General features: G+C 43.0%; 1 protein-coding gene across 2 annotated transcripts in view; it reads left to right on the top strand.

The window, feature by feature from the left end:
• The window catches only part of CHN2 (chimerin 2), a 296,328-nt gene that overhangs the window by 74,675 nt on the left and 203,149 nt on the right, over nt 1-18,504 (top strand). Inside the window, exon 1 of one of the 2 annotated variants that reach the window (XM_077856374.1) lies at nt 13,603-13,636. The exons of the other annotated variant lie outside the window; for it this stretch is intronic. Within the exon in view, the coding sequence (XP_077712500.1) occupies nt 13,618-13,636 (19 nt within the window). The 5' untranslated portion in view covers nt 13,603-13,617. Of the gene's footprint in view, nt 1-13,602; nt 13,637-18,504 lie in introns of those variants that run through there. 2 annotated transcript variants of the gene reach the window in all.

Genomic DNA, 18,504 nt, shown 5'->3' with positions numbered 1-18,504 from the left:
TTCATCACATAGGCATTTTAGCATCTCATATCATCACAAGAAGGTTGAATATAGCACAATATGATACTCTGAGAGAGAGACCATATTCACATAACTTTTATTATAGTACATTGTTATAGTTGCTCACTTTTATTATTAGTTACTGTTTTCATAAATCAAACATTGTCATAGTTATGTATGGAAAAAACATAGCATATGGTTCTGTACCTTCTGTGATTTCAGACATCATAGGAGGGAGGGTCTTGGGACTCACCTGGTGTGTAAGGAGGGACCACTGTACATATTTCAGTGCTCAGCCCTCTCCAAAACTGGCAGAGGGATGGTTTCTGTAGATTCAGCTACAATCACAGAATTTTTTAGTGAGAAGGAGAGTTAGGGATTCTCCTGTGTGAAGAAAAGGTTGTGTGTGTGTGTGTGTGTGTGTGTGTGTGTACGCATGCGCAAGGGGGACAATGTAAGAACAGTGCCACCACAGCAAAGGCCTATGGATATTGTCTTTCTTTGCTGACCACCAAATCTAGTTGTGCAACTCAGGCACCACACTAAGGAAGTGTCATTATCCATTTCCCATTTTCTCTGTGAGCCTGCTTCTTAGGTGATTTCTTAACCTGGGTCTCTGTTTCCCTATCTATAGAACGGATGTAACAACAACATCTATCTCATAGGGTTGTTTAGAAAATCAAAAGTCAGGGATCCCTGGGTGGTGCAGCAGTTTAGTGCCTGCCTTTGGCCCAGGGCGCGATCCTGGAGACCTGGGATCGAATCCCACGTCGGGCTCCCGGTGCATGGAGCCTACTTCTCCCTCTGCCTATGTCTCTCTCTCTCTCTCTCTCTGTGTGACTATCATAAATAAATAAAAATTTAAAAAAATCGAAAGTCAGTAAATATAAAAATTCCTTAAAGCACTGTGTAATATACAGGAAGCACAAAATAAATGTTACCATTTATTTATTATTATTATTATTACTTGACATCTCTGAAACTGCAGTTTTCCATCTGCAAAGTAGATTTTCCAGGTTAGTGTAGGGATAAGTTAGAGAATATATGGCCAAGTCTTAGAAAAAATGTCAAGTGCCATTAAAAGTAATACACTGTATTTTGGGGGAAGTTGACAGAAGAAGTCAATTTTTGTACCTGAGTGTTTTCCCATGTGTAAGATTCCAGTCCTTGAGCGGTAACACATGATTTTCTGCACTGTTTTGAAAATAGTACAGTTAATTTTGATCAAGTGAATATATAATACCAACTGGAGTAGAAGCAGCAATATAATCTCAACTAGTAATAACGGTTAATATTTGCAGAGTGTTTATCCTATGCCAGCACTGAGCTAAGTATTTTACATGTAATAGACTGTCTTACTTCTCACCGTAGCTTCTTGGAAGAGGTGCTGTTATTATTCCCAGTTTGCAAACAAGTAAAGTGAAGTTGATGTTTCACCAGCTGGGCCAGGATTGAACCCAGGCAGGCTGGTTCCCCAGTCAGGGTAGTTCTCCTTAACCAGTCTAGTAGCAGAGCCGGGAGGTTCAGAAGGAGGTGAACGGGGATTGCATCCTAGTTTGGTCTCAGCTGGCCACAACGTTGTGCTCTGCAAGTGAAAGAATTAGATCATTCATCCTCTTTAGATAAGGTGAAAGATAGGACGTTTTATCTATCATCAGTATTTATGAAGAGAAGGTGTCTGCTGCTTAGCGGAGTAAATTGTTACTGAGACATAACCCAGGGATTGAGCCAAGGATAGATTCGTGAGATGGGGGAGATCAGATGCAAGACTCTAAGAGCTCTGAGGAGACCCTGAGATCCTATAAAATAAGAGACACAGAGTCTAATTCAGGGCCGAGCCCCTGGCATGAGGTAGAACTTTCACAGGCAAAGAGGTGCAGTTTTTCTCGAGTTTACTAGGGACTCTCCTAGGGGGCATGGATATCATTTCCCTGTCTCAGTCCAACATTGTTTGGTGGAACAAGATTATGCCACAGCAGAGGCATGGCTAGCTCCTTCTGGGGAGGCTGTACAACTTAGGAAAATAGAATGGGAGCTTTAGAGTTAGAGAGGCCTGAATTTAAATCTCAGTTCCGCCATTTAAAAGCTAGGTGGCAGGACTCCTGGGTGGTACAATGGTTGAGTGTGTGTCTTCAGCTTAGGGCATGATCTTGGGGTCCTGGGATCGAGTCCCGCATCGAGCTCCCCGCAGGGAGCCTGCTTCTCCCTCTGCCTATGTCTCTGACTCTCTCTCTCTGTGTCTCTCATGAATAAATATATAAAATCTTTTTTAAAAATAAGATAAATAAAACCTATGTGCTGTGCAACTATTTCATTCTCCAAGTCTTCATAGAATGGCTATAAAGATTAAATAAAAATTGCGTGTGAGTAAATCTCTTTGCACTTTATACGCACCCAGTAAATGAAAGCCATTAGCATCAGTGTTACCAATAGGATGAGAACTTCCTACTGGCTTGTTCCTGGATTTTCCAGTAGTATCAAGAGACTGTCCCTTAACCATGGCTCAACCCCCACCTGTTTTAGGTCATCATACGTGATGCCAATTTTAGGTTCAGGGCTTCGTGGGTAGGGGACTGGTATGGTTCTAAGCCTCCTTTCCTTACACATACATGTATTAAGTTCAGGATGGTATTGACCAGGCTTTTCTGGAACTGGCCACTCAGCTTGATCCTGTTCTAGCTCAAGCCTGAAACCAATATGCAGGAAAAGATGTCCTACTGCAAACAGAGTCATGCTGTGGCTGGGCTCAGGGATAAAGTCATGGTTTACCATTTCCTGATTTGGAGAGTCACCAAATCCTGCCAGGGTTCCCAAGAACTCTAGTTATATATTTGAGGGCCCACCCATCTTTACAGCAATTGGGAGAGGTTACTAACCCTACAAGACCTAGGCCTTTTTGTGAAATGAAGGGACCACCCTGTCTGCCCAATGCAGGTCATTAGCTGAGCAAGTAGCCCTGAGAATTCTGTAGCATGCATGCCTTTCACATGTTAGTTGAATGGTCGAGGCACAGATATTGTTGGAGCACCTCTAGGGGCCAGGCTGTGTGCCCAAAGAAGTCCTCTGTGTGGAGGAGACCATAGCCCTCCTTGTATCACGTGGGTAAGAGTTTGGCAAACTGATATCAAACCCAAACTGGCATGGAGGTCATGCAAAGGTGGGCAGAAGGCAGATATCTGCAGGGCAGGTACCTACAAATGTGCCCAGCCCCAGCATGTAGTCCAAGCAGCAGGACTTGGGGTTTGGTCTCTCACAGGCATTCACCAGACCCTACCAGAGCCTTGCAAGAAGACAAACTGCTTCTGTCCATAATGTGAGCCAGGGCTCCAAGACAAGGAGCCCCAGAAGCAGGAGCAGATGTGCACAGAATTTAGCCATGGGATGTGTCTCGAGCTCCCCTGGACTGCACACCTGCTCATGCAGGCTGGCAGTTTAGTCCTTGCACCTGCACCGTGGCTTTTCCCAGCAATGTCTTAAAGATGCTGCTTAGCTTCTGACGAACATGTCTCCTTGGGCACCACATGTGGCAACCCTGCGAGTTCCTCCGGCTGCTGTAAACCAGGATGGAGTTAGCGTCTCGGCCCAGGTCTCCCCCATCCCCCGTTCTGGCTACCTTTTATCAAGTGCAGTCATATGCCACACCACTGACAGCCCTACCAGCACTCATCCCTCTGACCCTCCCAGCAATCTATGAGGTAGGTTTTGTTACTGTGCCCATTTTATAGATGGAGAAACTGAGCTGTTGGGAGTTGATTTATGTAGGTCAGATAGCTGGTGAGTGGCAGAGTGAGGATGCAGCTGAGGGATTTCTTTCCCCAAAGTTTAAGCACTGAACCACCCTTCCCTCTGACTTATTCATCTGAGATGGAATCTGATTCTGTGACTTCTTCAGATGCCTCTCAGAGTTGCGGCAACAGGCCGGACTAGGGGTTTGCAACCTTGGCTCCACATTGAGATAATCTGGGAAGCTTTAAAAAGTACTCATGCGTCAACCTTGCTACCAGAGATTCTGATTTCTGTTGGTCTGAGAGGCAGCCTGGGCATTTTCTGGACCAAAGGTTGGCAAACTTTTTCTATCAGGGGCCAGATAGTACATATTTTAGGCCTTGCAGGGCCATATGGTCTCTGTCACAACTACTCATCTCTGCCTTCATAGCGTAATAGCAGCCATGAGCATGGCTGTGTTCCAGTAAAACTTTATTTACAAAAACAGGTGGCTGGCCAAAATGGGCCTGTGAGCCCCAGTTTGCCAATGACTGATCAAATCAGGCAGCTTGTTAGTAGACCCTACCCATCACCAGTAAGATTAGAATTCGTCTTACTTCGAAGGATCTGGTGTCTGTGGTGTCTCGGGAGAGCGCCCCAAACACCCCCATACCCTCTCATCCACTGCCTTCCTTCAGGCTCGGTGGTGTTGGCTCACTGTCTCCCACTGAGCTTCTACAGTGGCCTCTTTTTTTGTGGAGGACCTTAACTCCCCTCTGCACCACTCCTCCCCCCAGGGTCTGAAATCTTGCCATGAACCATCACCTGTTTGGCGGGGGTCTTTTCTGGCTTGCTACACTTTTCCCCATGAGGAGTCAAATTGCCCCCCTTGATCTTGGCTGGAGGCCAGATTCTCCGTAATTAGGAAGATTAGCCGGATCTGTGAGGCTGCCACCTGTTTGATAGGAGGACTGCCCCTGTATGAGCATACTTCCCCTTGCTGGCTGTCCCCCTGGCTTGTCTCCATCCAGAGCAGTCCCCAGGGAGGTCTAGCCCCCTCCTCTCCTCATCCAGAGCCCCCTTCTTTCCCTTTCCAACTGACCTTCCTTGTCTGCCTTGTGCTTGTAGCTTGAGTAATAGCATCATTTTCGCCTGAAGAATTCAGTCTATCAATTAAGTTTTTTTAATGGAGTATTAATGTAGTATTTCTGAAATTGTGGGTTGTAATTATTTACAAAGTCAAAAGGACAGCGGGAAAATAAAGCTGGTGAATTGCTTGTGGTGATTGAAATTATGCCCCAGCCTCATAAAAATATAAAAACCAAAGCATGCCTGCTTTTATCTTCCCTCATATGTCAGCTGTCCTTGGTAATGGGGTGCACAGATACCACAAACATGCCAGACTGAAAGAAAACAATTAGTAGAGGTAGAACCTAAAATATTACCAGTTCATGTACACGAAGTATCCATAAGTTAATTGTTTAGACATCGAAATGCATTTGTTCGACAAACCTTCACTGAAACCCTAATTTGTTCTGTGTGTCAGGGATACAGGGTAAGGCTCAGGTGCTAACTAGAGATAGACCATCAGAGAGAGGAAAAACTACAAACTACAGCAGAAATCCTGTAATAGGAGCATGACATAGCTCTGTGGGCATGAGAGGATGGAAGTTTGAGGTTTCAGGGAAAGCTTCTCCCTGGGTGTGAGAGGTGGGTTGGTTAGAAGAGGTTCCCACCTGGAAAACAGGAGGAAAGGCATTGTGGGCAGAGGGACCTACAGGTCTCAGGCAGGAATAGGGTGTGGTTGTGTGATGGGAGTGTGTGGTTCTTAGAATAGTGTAGGAGTTGAGTCTGGAAAGCAGCAAAGGAATGTGTAAGCCAGTCTGAGAGTTCAAGCTTTACTGGGTGACAAGAGCCAAAAAGGCTGTGAGTGTGTGTGTGTGTGTGTGTGTGACCTACTTCAGTTGTTTTCCACTAATTTAATTTAATTCCATCTAATTTAACTAACAATATAAAGCCCAGCATGATGTAAAACTATAGTAACAGTCTTCAAAATGTTTGTTGAGTGAATTAGTGAAATCATTCCCCAAATTCCTCATTTCACCCATTATTTCTATGTCTTTTGTGTATTTTTCTTGCTCTCTCACTCACATTGCAGGGTTCTCATCACATCTCATCATCGATGATTCTGGACTGTCCAAGGATTTCTGATCTAAGCACTAGGAATCTTGTATGCATGGGTAGTGCTGCCTTTATAAGTTTTTTTTTCTTTTTTTTTTTTTTTTCTGGAATTCCAGGGTGAGCCATCCATTTCATTGAGTGGCTCCCTTGTCCATATTTGAAGAACTTTTCTCTGGGGTTGTTTAATGTCGGTAGAAAAGAACCCCTCACTGTCTGGGGGGATCATTAAGACTGCTAGTATTTTAATAGAAGGCTTTTAAGTAGGGGATTAATGCAATCCAGTTTCTCTTTTAGAAGAATCTTCTGGTAGCAGTGGGATCCCGAATCAGAGTGCAGGGCAGAGAGGGAAGCAGAGGCCCTTTTAGGAGGCTATTGTAAAAATAAAGAGGTCTTCAGCTAAGAACATGGAGGCTAGGATGGAAAGGATCCGGAAGTATGATTCCTCTTGAGAGATTGAATTAATTGGATAATGCAGGTGAGTGAGGATGAGTTTTTTTGTGATTAGAAATACAGAAGAAGAAGTAGTGCTTTCAAGGGGTGGGGAAGGTCATAAGCTAGGGCTGGGGCCTGTTGAGATTGAGGAACATACAGTCGGGGTTTCCCATTGCCTTTGGGTGATGAGGGTTGGAGGTGAAAATGAAACACAGGTGGTAACTACATCTACGGAAGTGAATGAATTAACCCAAAGACAGTGTGAGAGAGAAGGAAAGGGAAGAGAACAGGTCTAAAGCAGAAACCCAGAGAACACCAGGATTTAAGGAACTACACGGAGGAAGAGCCGAGAGAGCAGACAGGCTTTCTGGGTCAATCAGTTATGAATGGGGCAGTGTCGATTAGGGTACAGGGACCTGTTTACACCTGGAACTGAAGTAAGATGTACCACTCGATGAGCTACAGTGTATTTTGAATACCCTGGGCACCTTGCCATGACTCCTACATTTAGGATGTAAGACTCCATTCATTTGTTCTTTCGTTAGTTAATTGAGCAAATATTCTGCTGATTATAGAACACTCGGCCGGGCATTGGGTGTAGACCTGGTTTCTATGCTTTGTTTCTTATAGTTTAGCAAAGAAGACAGACATTCAGCAACAAATTTGGAAGCAGATATTTTCATGGAAAGCAGTAATAGTTATCCCTACAGATCAATCCCTTGGAGCCCTATCCACCCATAGCCTCTAAGAGATGGGCTGTTTTTACATGGGTGGGGGGGATGCCTCTGTGTCCTAACCTCCCCTGAGTTTTGCAGATGGCCCTGGGGCCAGTGCCTCTTCCTGGTGTCAGCTTCCTGGCATACGACCTGCACTCTGCCTGGGTTTGCTGACAATCCAAGAAGCGCCACCAGTTTCTGCTGCCTGGGGCCTGAGGATGCCTGGAGCAGTGGGGACACTCTGGACTCCCTCCCCGCCTCCTACCTAAGCAGCGTAGAGACAGTCATGTTGACTCTCAGTGGCATGATAGAACCAGTCAGAATGGGAGCTATGACCTCACCTGATTTTCGCCGAGCACGGAAGATCTAGCTGATACTGCATGTCAGCTCATTTGTCCATACAAGCTGCCTGCGTCGAACCGTATTCATTACTACTGGTTCTTCTGTTTGTTTTGTAAACTCTTTTCATGTTGGAGTTCAGAATCTGGTAGAAGAAAAAACTAATTAAATGGATTCATGGTTATCACTTATTGAGACATCTCCTCCATTCAACTCAGAAAAGTTCTGCTGAGTACCTACTGTGTGCAGGGCGCAGGGCTGAAATTATATTTTGCAAGACTGCAGACATCCACAGCACTGTTGGCTGTTTACGTTGACTTCTGTAGAGTGAAATTGCTTTGCCTTTTCCCTTCGCTGGCCTCTCATAGTTTTCATCAGCAAACTAGATTGCAAACCAGGAGCGATTCACTTTGCGCAATAGAAGGTTCCTGAAAATTGTTTTTGAAAATGAATTGTTACCAAATGAATAATGTTTTAACTGTACTAGGGGATTTTTCTATGAGAAGGAAGTTCAGATGCTGAATTGTTTTCAAAGGTAAAACATTATTTTCTGATTTATCTGCTTGGTAAAGGAGAAATTTTAACCTACAGGGAAAATAAGTCAAAATTTAATAACTTCAGGAATCTGAAACAATATCAAACCAAACCAAACCAAAACAAAACAAAAAACAATTTTTAGGGCTGAGGCAGGGATCCCTGGGTGGCGCAGCGGTTTAGCGCCTGCCTTTGGCCCAGGGCGCGATCCTGGAGACCCAGGATCGAATCCTACATTGGGCTCCTGGTGCATGGAGCCTGCTTCTCCCTCTGCCTATGTCTCTGCCTCTCTCTCTCTCTCTCTGTGACTATCATAAATAAATAAAAATTAAAAAAAAATTTAGGGCTGAGGCATAGTGAATGCCAACAAAAGGAACCAATGTCATGTAGACCACATCTTAGAATGTCAGCTGATCTGAAGGCATGGTCTTATTTGTGGGGCTAATGGCAGCAAACGTTGCCAGCGTAATAAAGATAGGAATTATGAGAGAAGCAATGGAGAAAACTGACAGGGGGAAAAAGCACAGAGAAAAGAAGAATAACAGTAGGTGGTAGAGACACCCAAAGGGGCAGAGGAGATTATAGCCAAATGGTGAGAGTGGCAGCAAAGAGAAAGGCTAGCTGATAGGACAGAGCGCAGAAGCCGGCTCTCTATGAAACAGCCCCTGCCTGCAAGCACGTTGACCACAGGACGTCTGATGACCCATGGGTTGTCATTCCCAAGGACCCCATTGTGGATGAACTCCTTTAAGCCTCCTAGCAACCTCTTGAGGAATTGATGGTCGAAGTAACTAAGACACAGAGAGGCCGAGCAGCTATCCTGAGATCTGAATCTGTGAGTGGAAAAGCAATGTGTGATTGGGAGACTTCTAGGGTGTCCCCCTGCCCAAATTTCTCCTCTTAATGTGGACAGGTCTGGTAAAGATGGCAGGCTTTCACTCTCTTGATGGTATGGCAAGGAGAAAGTGATTTTGAAGATGTAAGTGTGGGCCTTCATTCGTTGATTCTGAATTAAATCAAGAGAGTGAGTCCCAGGGTGGGCCTGACCTAATCAGGTGAGCTCATGATAAGAGGGTCCAGGCATTCCGTGGAGGGAGAGAATCAAAGCAAGTGATTCTTCTGCTGATCTTGAAGAAAACAACAGCCATGTTCTGAAAGTCTACGGAGGGGATCACGTGGCAAGAATCAATCCGAATGCCCTTAGGAGCTGAGAGTGGTTCCTGGTCAATAGCTCCCAAGGAAATGAGGAGCATGGTCATCAGCCTCAGGGAAATGAATCTTGCCAGTTTGGAGGAGGACCCTGAGCTTGAGAAAGAAGTACACTCCAGCTGACATCTTGATGTCAGCCATGTGAGACTCTGAGTAGAAGACCCAGTTAGGCCCTGCCTGCGCTTCTGTCCTATAGAAACTGTGAGTTAGTAGGTACCTGTTGTTTTAAACCACTAAGTCTGTGTTGCTGTGTTTTGCACAGCAATAGAAAACTATTGCACTAGGATTTGAACTCAGGATTCCGGAGGCAGAGTGCACCTAGGTCCCCTGTACTCCAGCGTGCCTTTTAGAAGTCATGTGTCAGAATCATTACTACCTAGAACTTCAGGGTTGAACAGGAATCTTTGAGATCAGCCAGTCCAGCTGCCACAGGTCCTCTCGGGCACCTGTCACTGCCACTGACGGCCCAGGTCCAGCCATAAGCGATACAGAGATCAAATGGAATGCTTCTTTCCCAAGACAGCTTATCACATCCTTAAAGACAGTTCTCATGTTTCACATAAACATTTCTCTTTTCCAAGCAAAACATCCTCATGCTCTCCCAGGAGTTTCTTAGTCCCTTCACCGTAACAGTCACTCCTTTCCTACTGAATTTCAGGTTGCCCCTGTTTTTCTCTTGGAATACGGTCAAGGACTAAAGCACAAAACTGGTGTGGTCTGCTTCACATAAAATACAGCATACCCGACACAAGCCACAGTCCAGTTGTTCCGTTGCCTTCAGGACAGCTTAAGACCACATTAGATTTTTTTGGTAACCACAGTGCAGTGTTGACTCATACCATGAGTAGAGTCAACCAAAACTCTTTTTTTCACACACAAACCTGCTGAGCTGTGTCTCCACAATCATGAACTTGTACATGTTTATTTTAACCTGAATACAAGCTTAACATTCATCACTAATCTGTCTCATCAGGAATCTGGTACATATCTTGCTTGGTCCTGACTATGTCATCCAACACTATTGCTCTTCTTCCCAGCATCCCCTCAACTCTTAATTATTTGACCAGTGTGCCATAAATATCCTCATGGAGATATTGACAGAATTCTGGAACTGGACAGCGCTGAGGTCAGAGTCCTCTGGCACCATTTTGATGGCCCACTTCCAGTGCTTGGGTCCTTCAAATAGTCACAAATCCAACTAATTGTATCATCTGCTGGCAGTCATCCAACTCATAAGGGTACCCTCAGAAATGTAATGAAATATTTCCTGGAGTCCAGGTACAGGGTATTGAGTCTTGTTCCCCGATATCCCAGCCAGGAGGTCCTGATAGTTCCTAGAGAATGCTCACTTTGCAGCATCAGTTCCAGGTTGGGCATCACTTGCACCGATGGTGGCCTGGTCCTCCTTGGATAAACATTTCCTCCTACAGCCCCAATCTCTGTCACCTTTCTTTGTTTCCATTCAGACTCCCAAGGGAAAAGATAAAGATGATTTAGAGGAGGACAGTCAACCTTGGGGTGCCTAAACAACTGAGGCTTCAGAGAAGGACCAGATCCTAAGTGTTTTATGATGAGAAGTAGACGAGGGGTTCTGGTGTGACAATCAGGACACACGGAGAGGTGCACAGTTATAGGCAAGATTGGCACCTGGGGTGGTGAGGGAAATGAGACAGGGCTGAGTATGGTCTTGCATTTTCCATGGGGCAGAGAAAAAGGCAGATGTCTTTTGTAGTATCACCTTCCTTTCTCCTGTCCTTTTGCCCTTTCTCCACCAGCCCTGCCTTATATGAAAGGTGAGAAACAGACCTACCTTATAAAATAGAGGCTATGGCCCTTGGCAGCCCTGGGGACAGCCTGTACTCTGTGTGAGATCTTGGAGTGGATGAGCTCCCAATATCCTCCCTAAAGAGAAGATTCTGATTCCATGGGTTCATTGAGGAATCCTAAAACTGATGTGAATGGGCCTGGTAAAGGTAGTCCATGGTCATAAATATACCATGATTGTCCTATCTTGGTTGATTTTTTTTCATATACCTTTCTTCTTTGTACAAATGAAAGTTGCCATGCGTCTTATGGAGTACTTCAGAAATGATTCCTGAAGACCAAGAGCTCCTATTGGGTAATTGAAAAAGAAGTGTTTTAATTCTTGTGGTGAAATTTTACATTGTAGTGTTCACCAGTTGTGTCTACCAGCCAGTATCCATTAACAATCTGTTAACTATACCAGTTTCTCTCGGGGTGTTTGGGGGAAATGTCCACTTTCTGTCCATGTGTTTTTGGTGGGGTTGCCTCCACCTTTCCTGCTCCATGGGGGTAGGGGACCCAGGTTTGGCCAGTCAGAATGTTAGCATTCTCTTATATTTGACTCAAGCCACTGAGATGCAGGGAGACTTTTGCTGGGACTTAGGAAAAAGAAACTCTTAATCTTTTTGGCTGGACCTTGGAACTGTCAGGTTTTGAGGCTCAAGTTGTTTTCAGCTATCTTGCTTCCAGAAGGGGAGAATCTCAAAGAGAATTGAACCACACAGGCAGCAGAGATGAATGATAGAGGAAAACTGGACTCTGGCAATATGAAAAGGCCATGATGAAAATCTAGACTTTGGTGATAGGAGGCAGTGATGAAAATCTAGACTCTGGAACAAGGCTACTTGAGTTTGAATTGCTCTACCATCTATTAATGGGGTCACTCAGGACAAGTTAGTCTCCGTGCCTCAGTTTCTTCATCTGTAAAGTGGGAATCATTAATAGCTACTCAGACAGTTGTGAAATTAGGCCAGTCGTGTAAAACTCCTAGAGTAGTCCCCAGCATGGATCACATAAGTGTTAGTCACCATCTGAATTCTGTGTCAAGCCATGCCTGAAATGAGACCTACCTCTGGATCTTTCAGTTCTTAGAACATCATATTCTTTGTTTTGCATTTGCCAACTTAGGCTGTCTTTTCTGTCACTTAACCCAAAGGGTTCTAACTAGTAGATCCAGTGAAATTAAATTCTTACTAACTTTTGTGTTCTGTCTTCCTTAATAAAACTAAGAAAAATAATCCAAAGTCAGATATTCCTTTTCTGACTGTTACCTAATGGTGAGTATGATCTTGGAACAAGTCAATTCCTTCTTCCCATTTTCTCAGTTGTGTTTGTTTGAAATTTCCTTTCCAGAAGTGTGTGTGTTTTTTTTTTTTTTAAGATTTTATTTATTTGACAGAGAGAGAGAGAGAGAGCGCATAAGTAAGCAGAGTGGCAGGCAGAAGGAGAGGGAGAAGCAGGCTTCCCTGCTGAGCAGAGAGCCCGAAGTGGGCCTCGATCCCAGGACTCTGCTGGGCTGAAGGCAAATGCTTAACTGACTGAGCCATTCAGGAGCCCCTACTTTTCAGAAGTTCTTTAAAAAATACTTCAGGTGGGTTTTCTAGGAAAACTCCAAACATTATCATTAGATTTCCCTAGCAAGCATATGCTTTATCTACTTTCCCCTGCATCTCATGCAATGTTCTAAAACCTTGATATAATAGAAAACACTGAATTGGGGAACAGGGTAGTTGGCTGGGGATATGAATAGGAAGGGGAGAAGACCAGAAAACATGGGACTCTAACTAGGCCTCAGCCAGTTCCTCTCTGTGTGGTCTTGGACCAGCCCTTCTCCCTGGTTTCCTGGCCTGTAAAGCAGGCAAGATGATGCCTCAGGTATCTCCCTGCCTTACTGATTTTGCAATGTATGAAAACTTTCTCAAGCACCTTCAATAATATATTTCATTCTCTGTGGTTAAAATGATGGAAAGTAGATTAGAAAAATAATAAATCTTAATAAGGCTCACCTGTATTTTGTGATTACTTTAGAATTTCTAGGGTATGTCACAAGGTACGTCTTCTCTATTTTCCTTCTGTGTCTGAAAGGTTTTTTTTTTTTTCTTTTTCCTACTTTCTTCTCTCTAAAACTCCCTGAGTCCTCAGCATCCTTAATAATCAATGAAGATCTTGGCTAAGTAAGCTGAGAATTGCAGCAGAGGCCCTGGGCCTCTAGTCCACTTTAATTAGCAGTCAGTTTGCAGAGAGAAACAATAAGGAACCAGAATAGAAAACAAAGAGTAAACGAGAGAAAATGGAGACAAAGCAAAGGACTAGAATTAGCTTGGGGAGCCCGGAAGAGGAAAGCCATAATGCTATTCTTCCTTTTTCTTAGAATGTGAAGCCAGGCCTGCCGTGTAGTGGGCATCAGTGGGTGTTTGCGAAGCGAGGGAGCGAGGGAGCGAGGAGGTGAGTGATGAATAGATGTGAGTGAGCATTTGGCTGTGCGTGGACACACTGGATCCTGCCAACCCAACTAGCCTGGGGACGGCAGAGGAAGGAAATGACAAAAGAAAACTCAGGATACTCATGTACCAACGCAAGACAAATTGCCCACCGCAGACATGAAGATATCCAATGGGCTGAATGAGGAACAATGTGACATTTGAGAAAGCAAAGACGTTGTGGGCTAACCCGAACCAGTGCATCATTGCTCTTTGAAATGCGGTGCTTGTTTGCAAGTAAGTCTTCATTTCATGCCTCACTATTTGGCTTTTAGGTTGGACTTAATTAAAAAAGCTGTAGCATCTTGGAGTCCAATTTCCTCTTTTCACATAGCATCTGTCCCTGACAGCTTGTGTGAGGCTCGGCCACTTGTTGAGGCCGAGGCTGGAGGAGGAAATGACAGAGGAGAGGCGAGGTGGACAGACGCCTCTTGTTGGAGGTGGCACTCTCTGATTCCGCAAGGCCCAGTCACGTGCTTAGGAAGCGCCTTGCTTTAAGCAAGGCAACAGATGTCTCCGAGAGGGGGTTGCTGGCAGCCTCACAAAGGCCAGCATGACAGAGGGTAGGCATGAGTGCACTAACAGGAGAGCAAAGGCACACATGCTTCTGCCCTCTGCTCAGAGCTGGAAAAGAGGCCAAAATTGGATGCAAGCAAACTGTAGAACTGAACAGAGAGCAAAGACTTATTTCAAATAAACATTATCCTCTGGCAGGGGCGAGGTGGGGATTAGGACCTATTTCCAAACACAAATGATTTCTATATTCAAATAGATGGCATAAAAGATAAAAGTCTATACTGGGGTTGACTGCCTAGAGATACACACCGCTGTGTTTTTTGTTTTGTTTTGTTTTGTTTTTTTGCAAAGGGTTGTTTTGTTTTGCAAAGCATTGCTACCTGTTTATGCATTTACCTGGAGCTGTGGTTTTGAGTGTGACCAAGAAAGAGAATTGAAGCTTTCTTTTCTCAGATCTGTCATTCTCATTTATCAAGAGAAGCCTATCAGTAAATCCAAACAAACTGGGATCTCATTTTGGAACAAGTAATTGAGTTTGTGGTAAGCAAGCTCTTACAGATGGAGCATGCACTTAATCTACTTTCTGTTTGATGTTTTTAGTGTTGCTTTTAAAGCAGTTTGTTTGAAGTTCAAGGTATTAGAATTTAGTTCTTTGGGGACTTCATTCTTAATTTAAAAGAATCTTTGGAAATTGCTTAGGCCTTTATACTGGGTCTTAATCTTGAAATTACCTGGAATTTCCCTAACTGTGCTGTTCTGTTTTATAGCACAAAGCCCACTCCACCAAATATGCACTGAATTCATGTTCACTTTCTGGGTTTTTTCTCATTTCTCCAATGTGCCCCACCCTTTAACCCCCATAGATGTGCTGGCTGCATTTTGTTGCCAGATAATTCCTATTGCTTTCATGGAAAGCAAGCCAACATTGACATATCCTACTTGAAGCTTGTAGTTAAAGCCTCATTCTTTGTGGTTCTGTGGGTATTCGAATCTGCTGCTGTGCTCCATTTCCTTGCCTTTGATGCCTGAAGAATATAGTCGACCTGACTGTGAGCGGATTGTCAGAGATCTAGGGAAGAAGGTGATCTCTGGGCCACATTAGGGCTTTGACACTAACATAACCACATGTCTAGAAAGCAAGCAAGGTTAGGAGCCATAGGGGTGCATTTGGCCAAGCCTATGAGATTTGAGTGCCACCATGAATAACGTTTAGTAACTTTTAATCATACATTTCCAACTATGTGGTTAATAAAAGGTTGCTTATGGAAAAAATAGAACAAAGTACTGATGAGCCAAAAAGACAGCCTCCTTGAAAATCCTGTGTTTATTAAAAAAAAAAAAAAAAAAAAAAAGGCGCCTGGGTGGCTCAGTGATTGAGTGTCTGCCTTTGGCTCAGGTCGTGATCCCGGGGTCCTGGGATGGAGTCCCACATCAGGCTTCCTATAGGGAGCCTGCTTCTCCCTCTGCCTATGTCTCTGCCTCTCTCTGTGTCACTCATGAAGAAATAAATAAAATCTTTAAAAAAATTTTAAAAAAGAAAATCCTGTGTTTGGAAACAGTCACATAAATCTTGTGATGTTTATGCTTCTAATTTCCTTCTATATATATGTAAATATGTATTTTATTCTTACAAAAATGTGGTCAGACCATTTATATTAGTTTTATTTCAAAACCCACTGTGAATGTATTCTAGAACTTAAGTATTTGACATAATTTTTAATGGTCATGCATAGTTCATTTGCATGGATAGAACTTTTTTTTTAAAACAGCCACCTGTTGTTACATATGTAGGTTGATTTCAATTTTTCTTTCTAAGAAATCATTCTGTGATGATTTCATTCTTTTTTATGGCTGAATAACAATCCATTAGATGGATAGATTGATAGATTGATAGGTATTCCATCCATCTATTATCCATCTATTGATGGATGCTTGGGCTGCTTATAAATATTGCTGCAATAAACATAGGGGTGTGTGTATCCCTTTGAATTATTGTTTTCATGTTTTTTGGATAAATACCCAGGAGTGCCATTCCTGGATTGTAGGGTGGTTCTAATTTTAATTTTTTGAGGAACTGCCATACTGTTTTGCATTATGTGGCTGTACCAGTTTGCATTCCCACCAACAGTATGAGGAGGGTTCCTTGTCCCCCACATTCTCACCAGCATTTGTTGTCTCTTGTGCTTTTGATTTTAGCCATCTGACAGGTGTGAGGTGATGTCTCATTGTAGTTTTTTATTTCCATTTCCCTGATGATAAGTGATGTTGACCATCTTTTCATGTGTCTGTTGGCCATCTATATGTCTTCTTTGAAGACATGTCTGTTCATGACTTCTGCCTATTTTTAATTGGATTATTGTTTTGGGGTATTGAGTTGTATAAGTTATTTGTATATTTCATCATTTGCAAATACCTTCTTTTCCATAGGTTGCCTTTTGGTCGATTGTTTCCTCCACTGCTGAAACTTTTTATTTTGATGTACTCCCAATAATTTATTTTTGCTTTTATTTCCTTGAGGCAAGGGACTGTTGGTATGGCCAATGTCAGAGAGATTACTACCTGTGCTCTTTTCTGGATGTTATGGTTTCAGGCCTCATATTCAGGTCTTTACTCCATTTTGAGATTATTTTTGTGTATAGTGGAAGAAAGTGGCTCAGTTTCATTCTTTTGCATGTGACTATCCAGTTTTCCCAACACCATTTGTTGAAAAGACTGTCTTTTTTTCCCATTGTATAGTCATTCTTCCTTTGTGGAAGATTAATTGACTATGTAATTGTGGGTTTATTTCTGGGTTTTCAGCTCTATTCCATTGATCTGTGTGTCTATTTTTATGCCAGTACCATACTGTTTTAATTACTACTGCTTCATAATACAACTTGAAATCTGGAATTGGGATATCTCCAGTTTTGTTTTTCTTTTTCAAGATTGCTTTGACTATTCAAGGTCTTCTGTAGTTCCTTACAAATTTCAGGATTTCACAACTACATCTTGATGCATCTTTGATTTTTTAATATTAAATTCTATAAGTTTATTATTTGGTCAAAAATTGCCACAATTCTTATAGAAATCTGTCATATATGCCCTTTAGGATGCAGAGAACATCTGGGTGACAAAAATTGATGATTAATGCTTCTCAAGCTAAACCTGACATATGGAAAGAAGAGAGAGGAGGGATCTGTGGCCTCTACTCTCTAGGAAGTTTGCTATAAATTTGAAAAGAAGGACTGGGACCTCATTTATTTTGGTTGTTCCAACCCTAAATATTAGTTCAAATGTGTTTAAAGTATGAATGACCAGGCTTGAACACTTTTTGTAATGACATTTTTACTGTGCATGTCTCTACTTTATCTCTAAGAGTATCTGTAATTGTAGTTACCAGTGGCAGAAGAGGGAGAGAAAGGGAAATCCCCTTAGTTCTTCTCTCTGTTGTGTAGAGATGCACATTTTTGGTATGCTGAAGACAGTTACTGTAAAATGCAGACTAATAGTGTTTCACTGGAGAGTAGAAAATACTTAGTGACGATGGAGTGCTTTGAGCAACCTTTCAATCCATTTATCAAAAGAGCTTATAATGGAACTCTCATTTCAGGGGAGGTCAAACACTAATAAATATTGAGAAAAGAAAGTTAAAAGGACATCAAGTTAATATTTCACTATCCATTCTTTGATCTTGGAAAGCTTGAAATATTTTCCACACTAATTTTGTGATTTATTGACTCATTCCTGACAATGGGCTTATTGGAACAGATACAGATGCCTTGCTTTTAACTACAGCTTCAATTTCTACAATGCTTTATAGTACCAACAGATTTTTATGTGTTCATTGGCCTCACTTATTGACATTGCCACAGTTCTGGAATAGTCTTCGCTAGTTAAAAACCGGATTATTGTCAGTAAAAGCAGTTGAAATGTTACTGCTTTTTGGCTTAAATGCAACAACATTTCTTGATTTTGTTGTATTCCTTTGGGTGGAAAACAATAAAATACCCTGTACTTCACTGACTCTTCCATACTTAGCTGCATTCAAAATATATTCAGAATCTGATCATTTTTCCAGTTCAGCTGCTACCACTGCAGTCTGTGAAAAAAGCCCATTGACTTCTCATCTTCATCCTGGATTATTGCCATGACCTCCTAACTGGCTGCTGCTCTGCTTTCACCTTTGCCTCCCTTCAGAGCCCACATGCCAGAGGGAGCTTCCAAAATGCAGGTCAGATCATGTCGCATCTCCTCACTCAGCACCCCAGACCCTGCTTGACCCACCCTTGTCTTACTCTTCTACCATGTGCCCCCTGTGCTGTCCCATATTTAAGAGGACAGAACTGTTGGAAGAGGATCTCCATGAGCTCCAGGCACTCATCTACATCCCAACCTTGGTGCTTGGATGCTTTGCTCCCCCTTTTTTTTTTCCCCCAGGCCATGAACTGTCCCTGTTGCTGCCTAAGATAATCCCATTCACTTGTCCACTAGATCCTGACTCTTCCAACTCTTCCCCTGGTCTCTCCAGCATCATCAATTTTCCAGTCTACTGGATCCATTCCTATCAGCCCACTAACAGGGTATTACTTCTCTCACCTAAAAAACAGGAC

This window comes from Canis aureus, chromosome 18 (genome assembly GCF_053574225.1).
Source record: "Canis aureus isolate CA01 chromosome 18, VMU_Caureus_v.1.0, whole genome shotgun sequence".
NCBI classification, from domain to species: Eukaryota; Metazoa; Chordata; class Mammalia; order Carnivora; family Canidae; genus Canis; species Canis aureus.
This window is presented reverse-complemented; position numbering and strand designations above follow the sequence as displayed.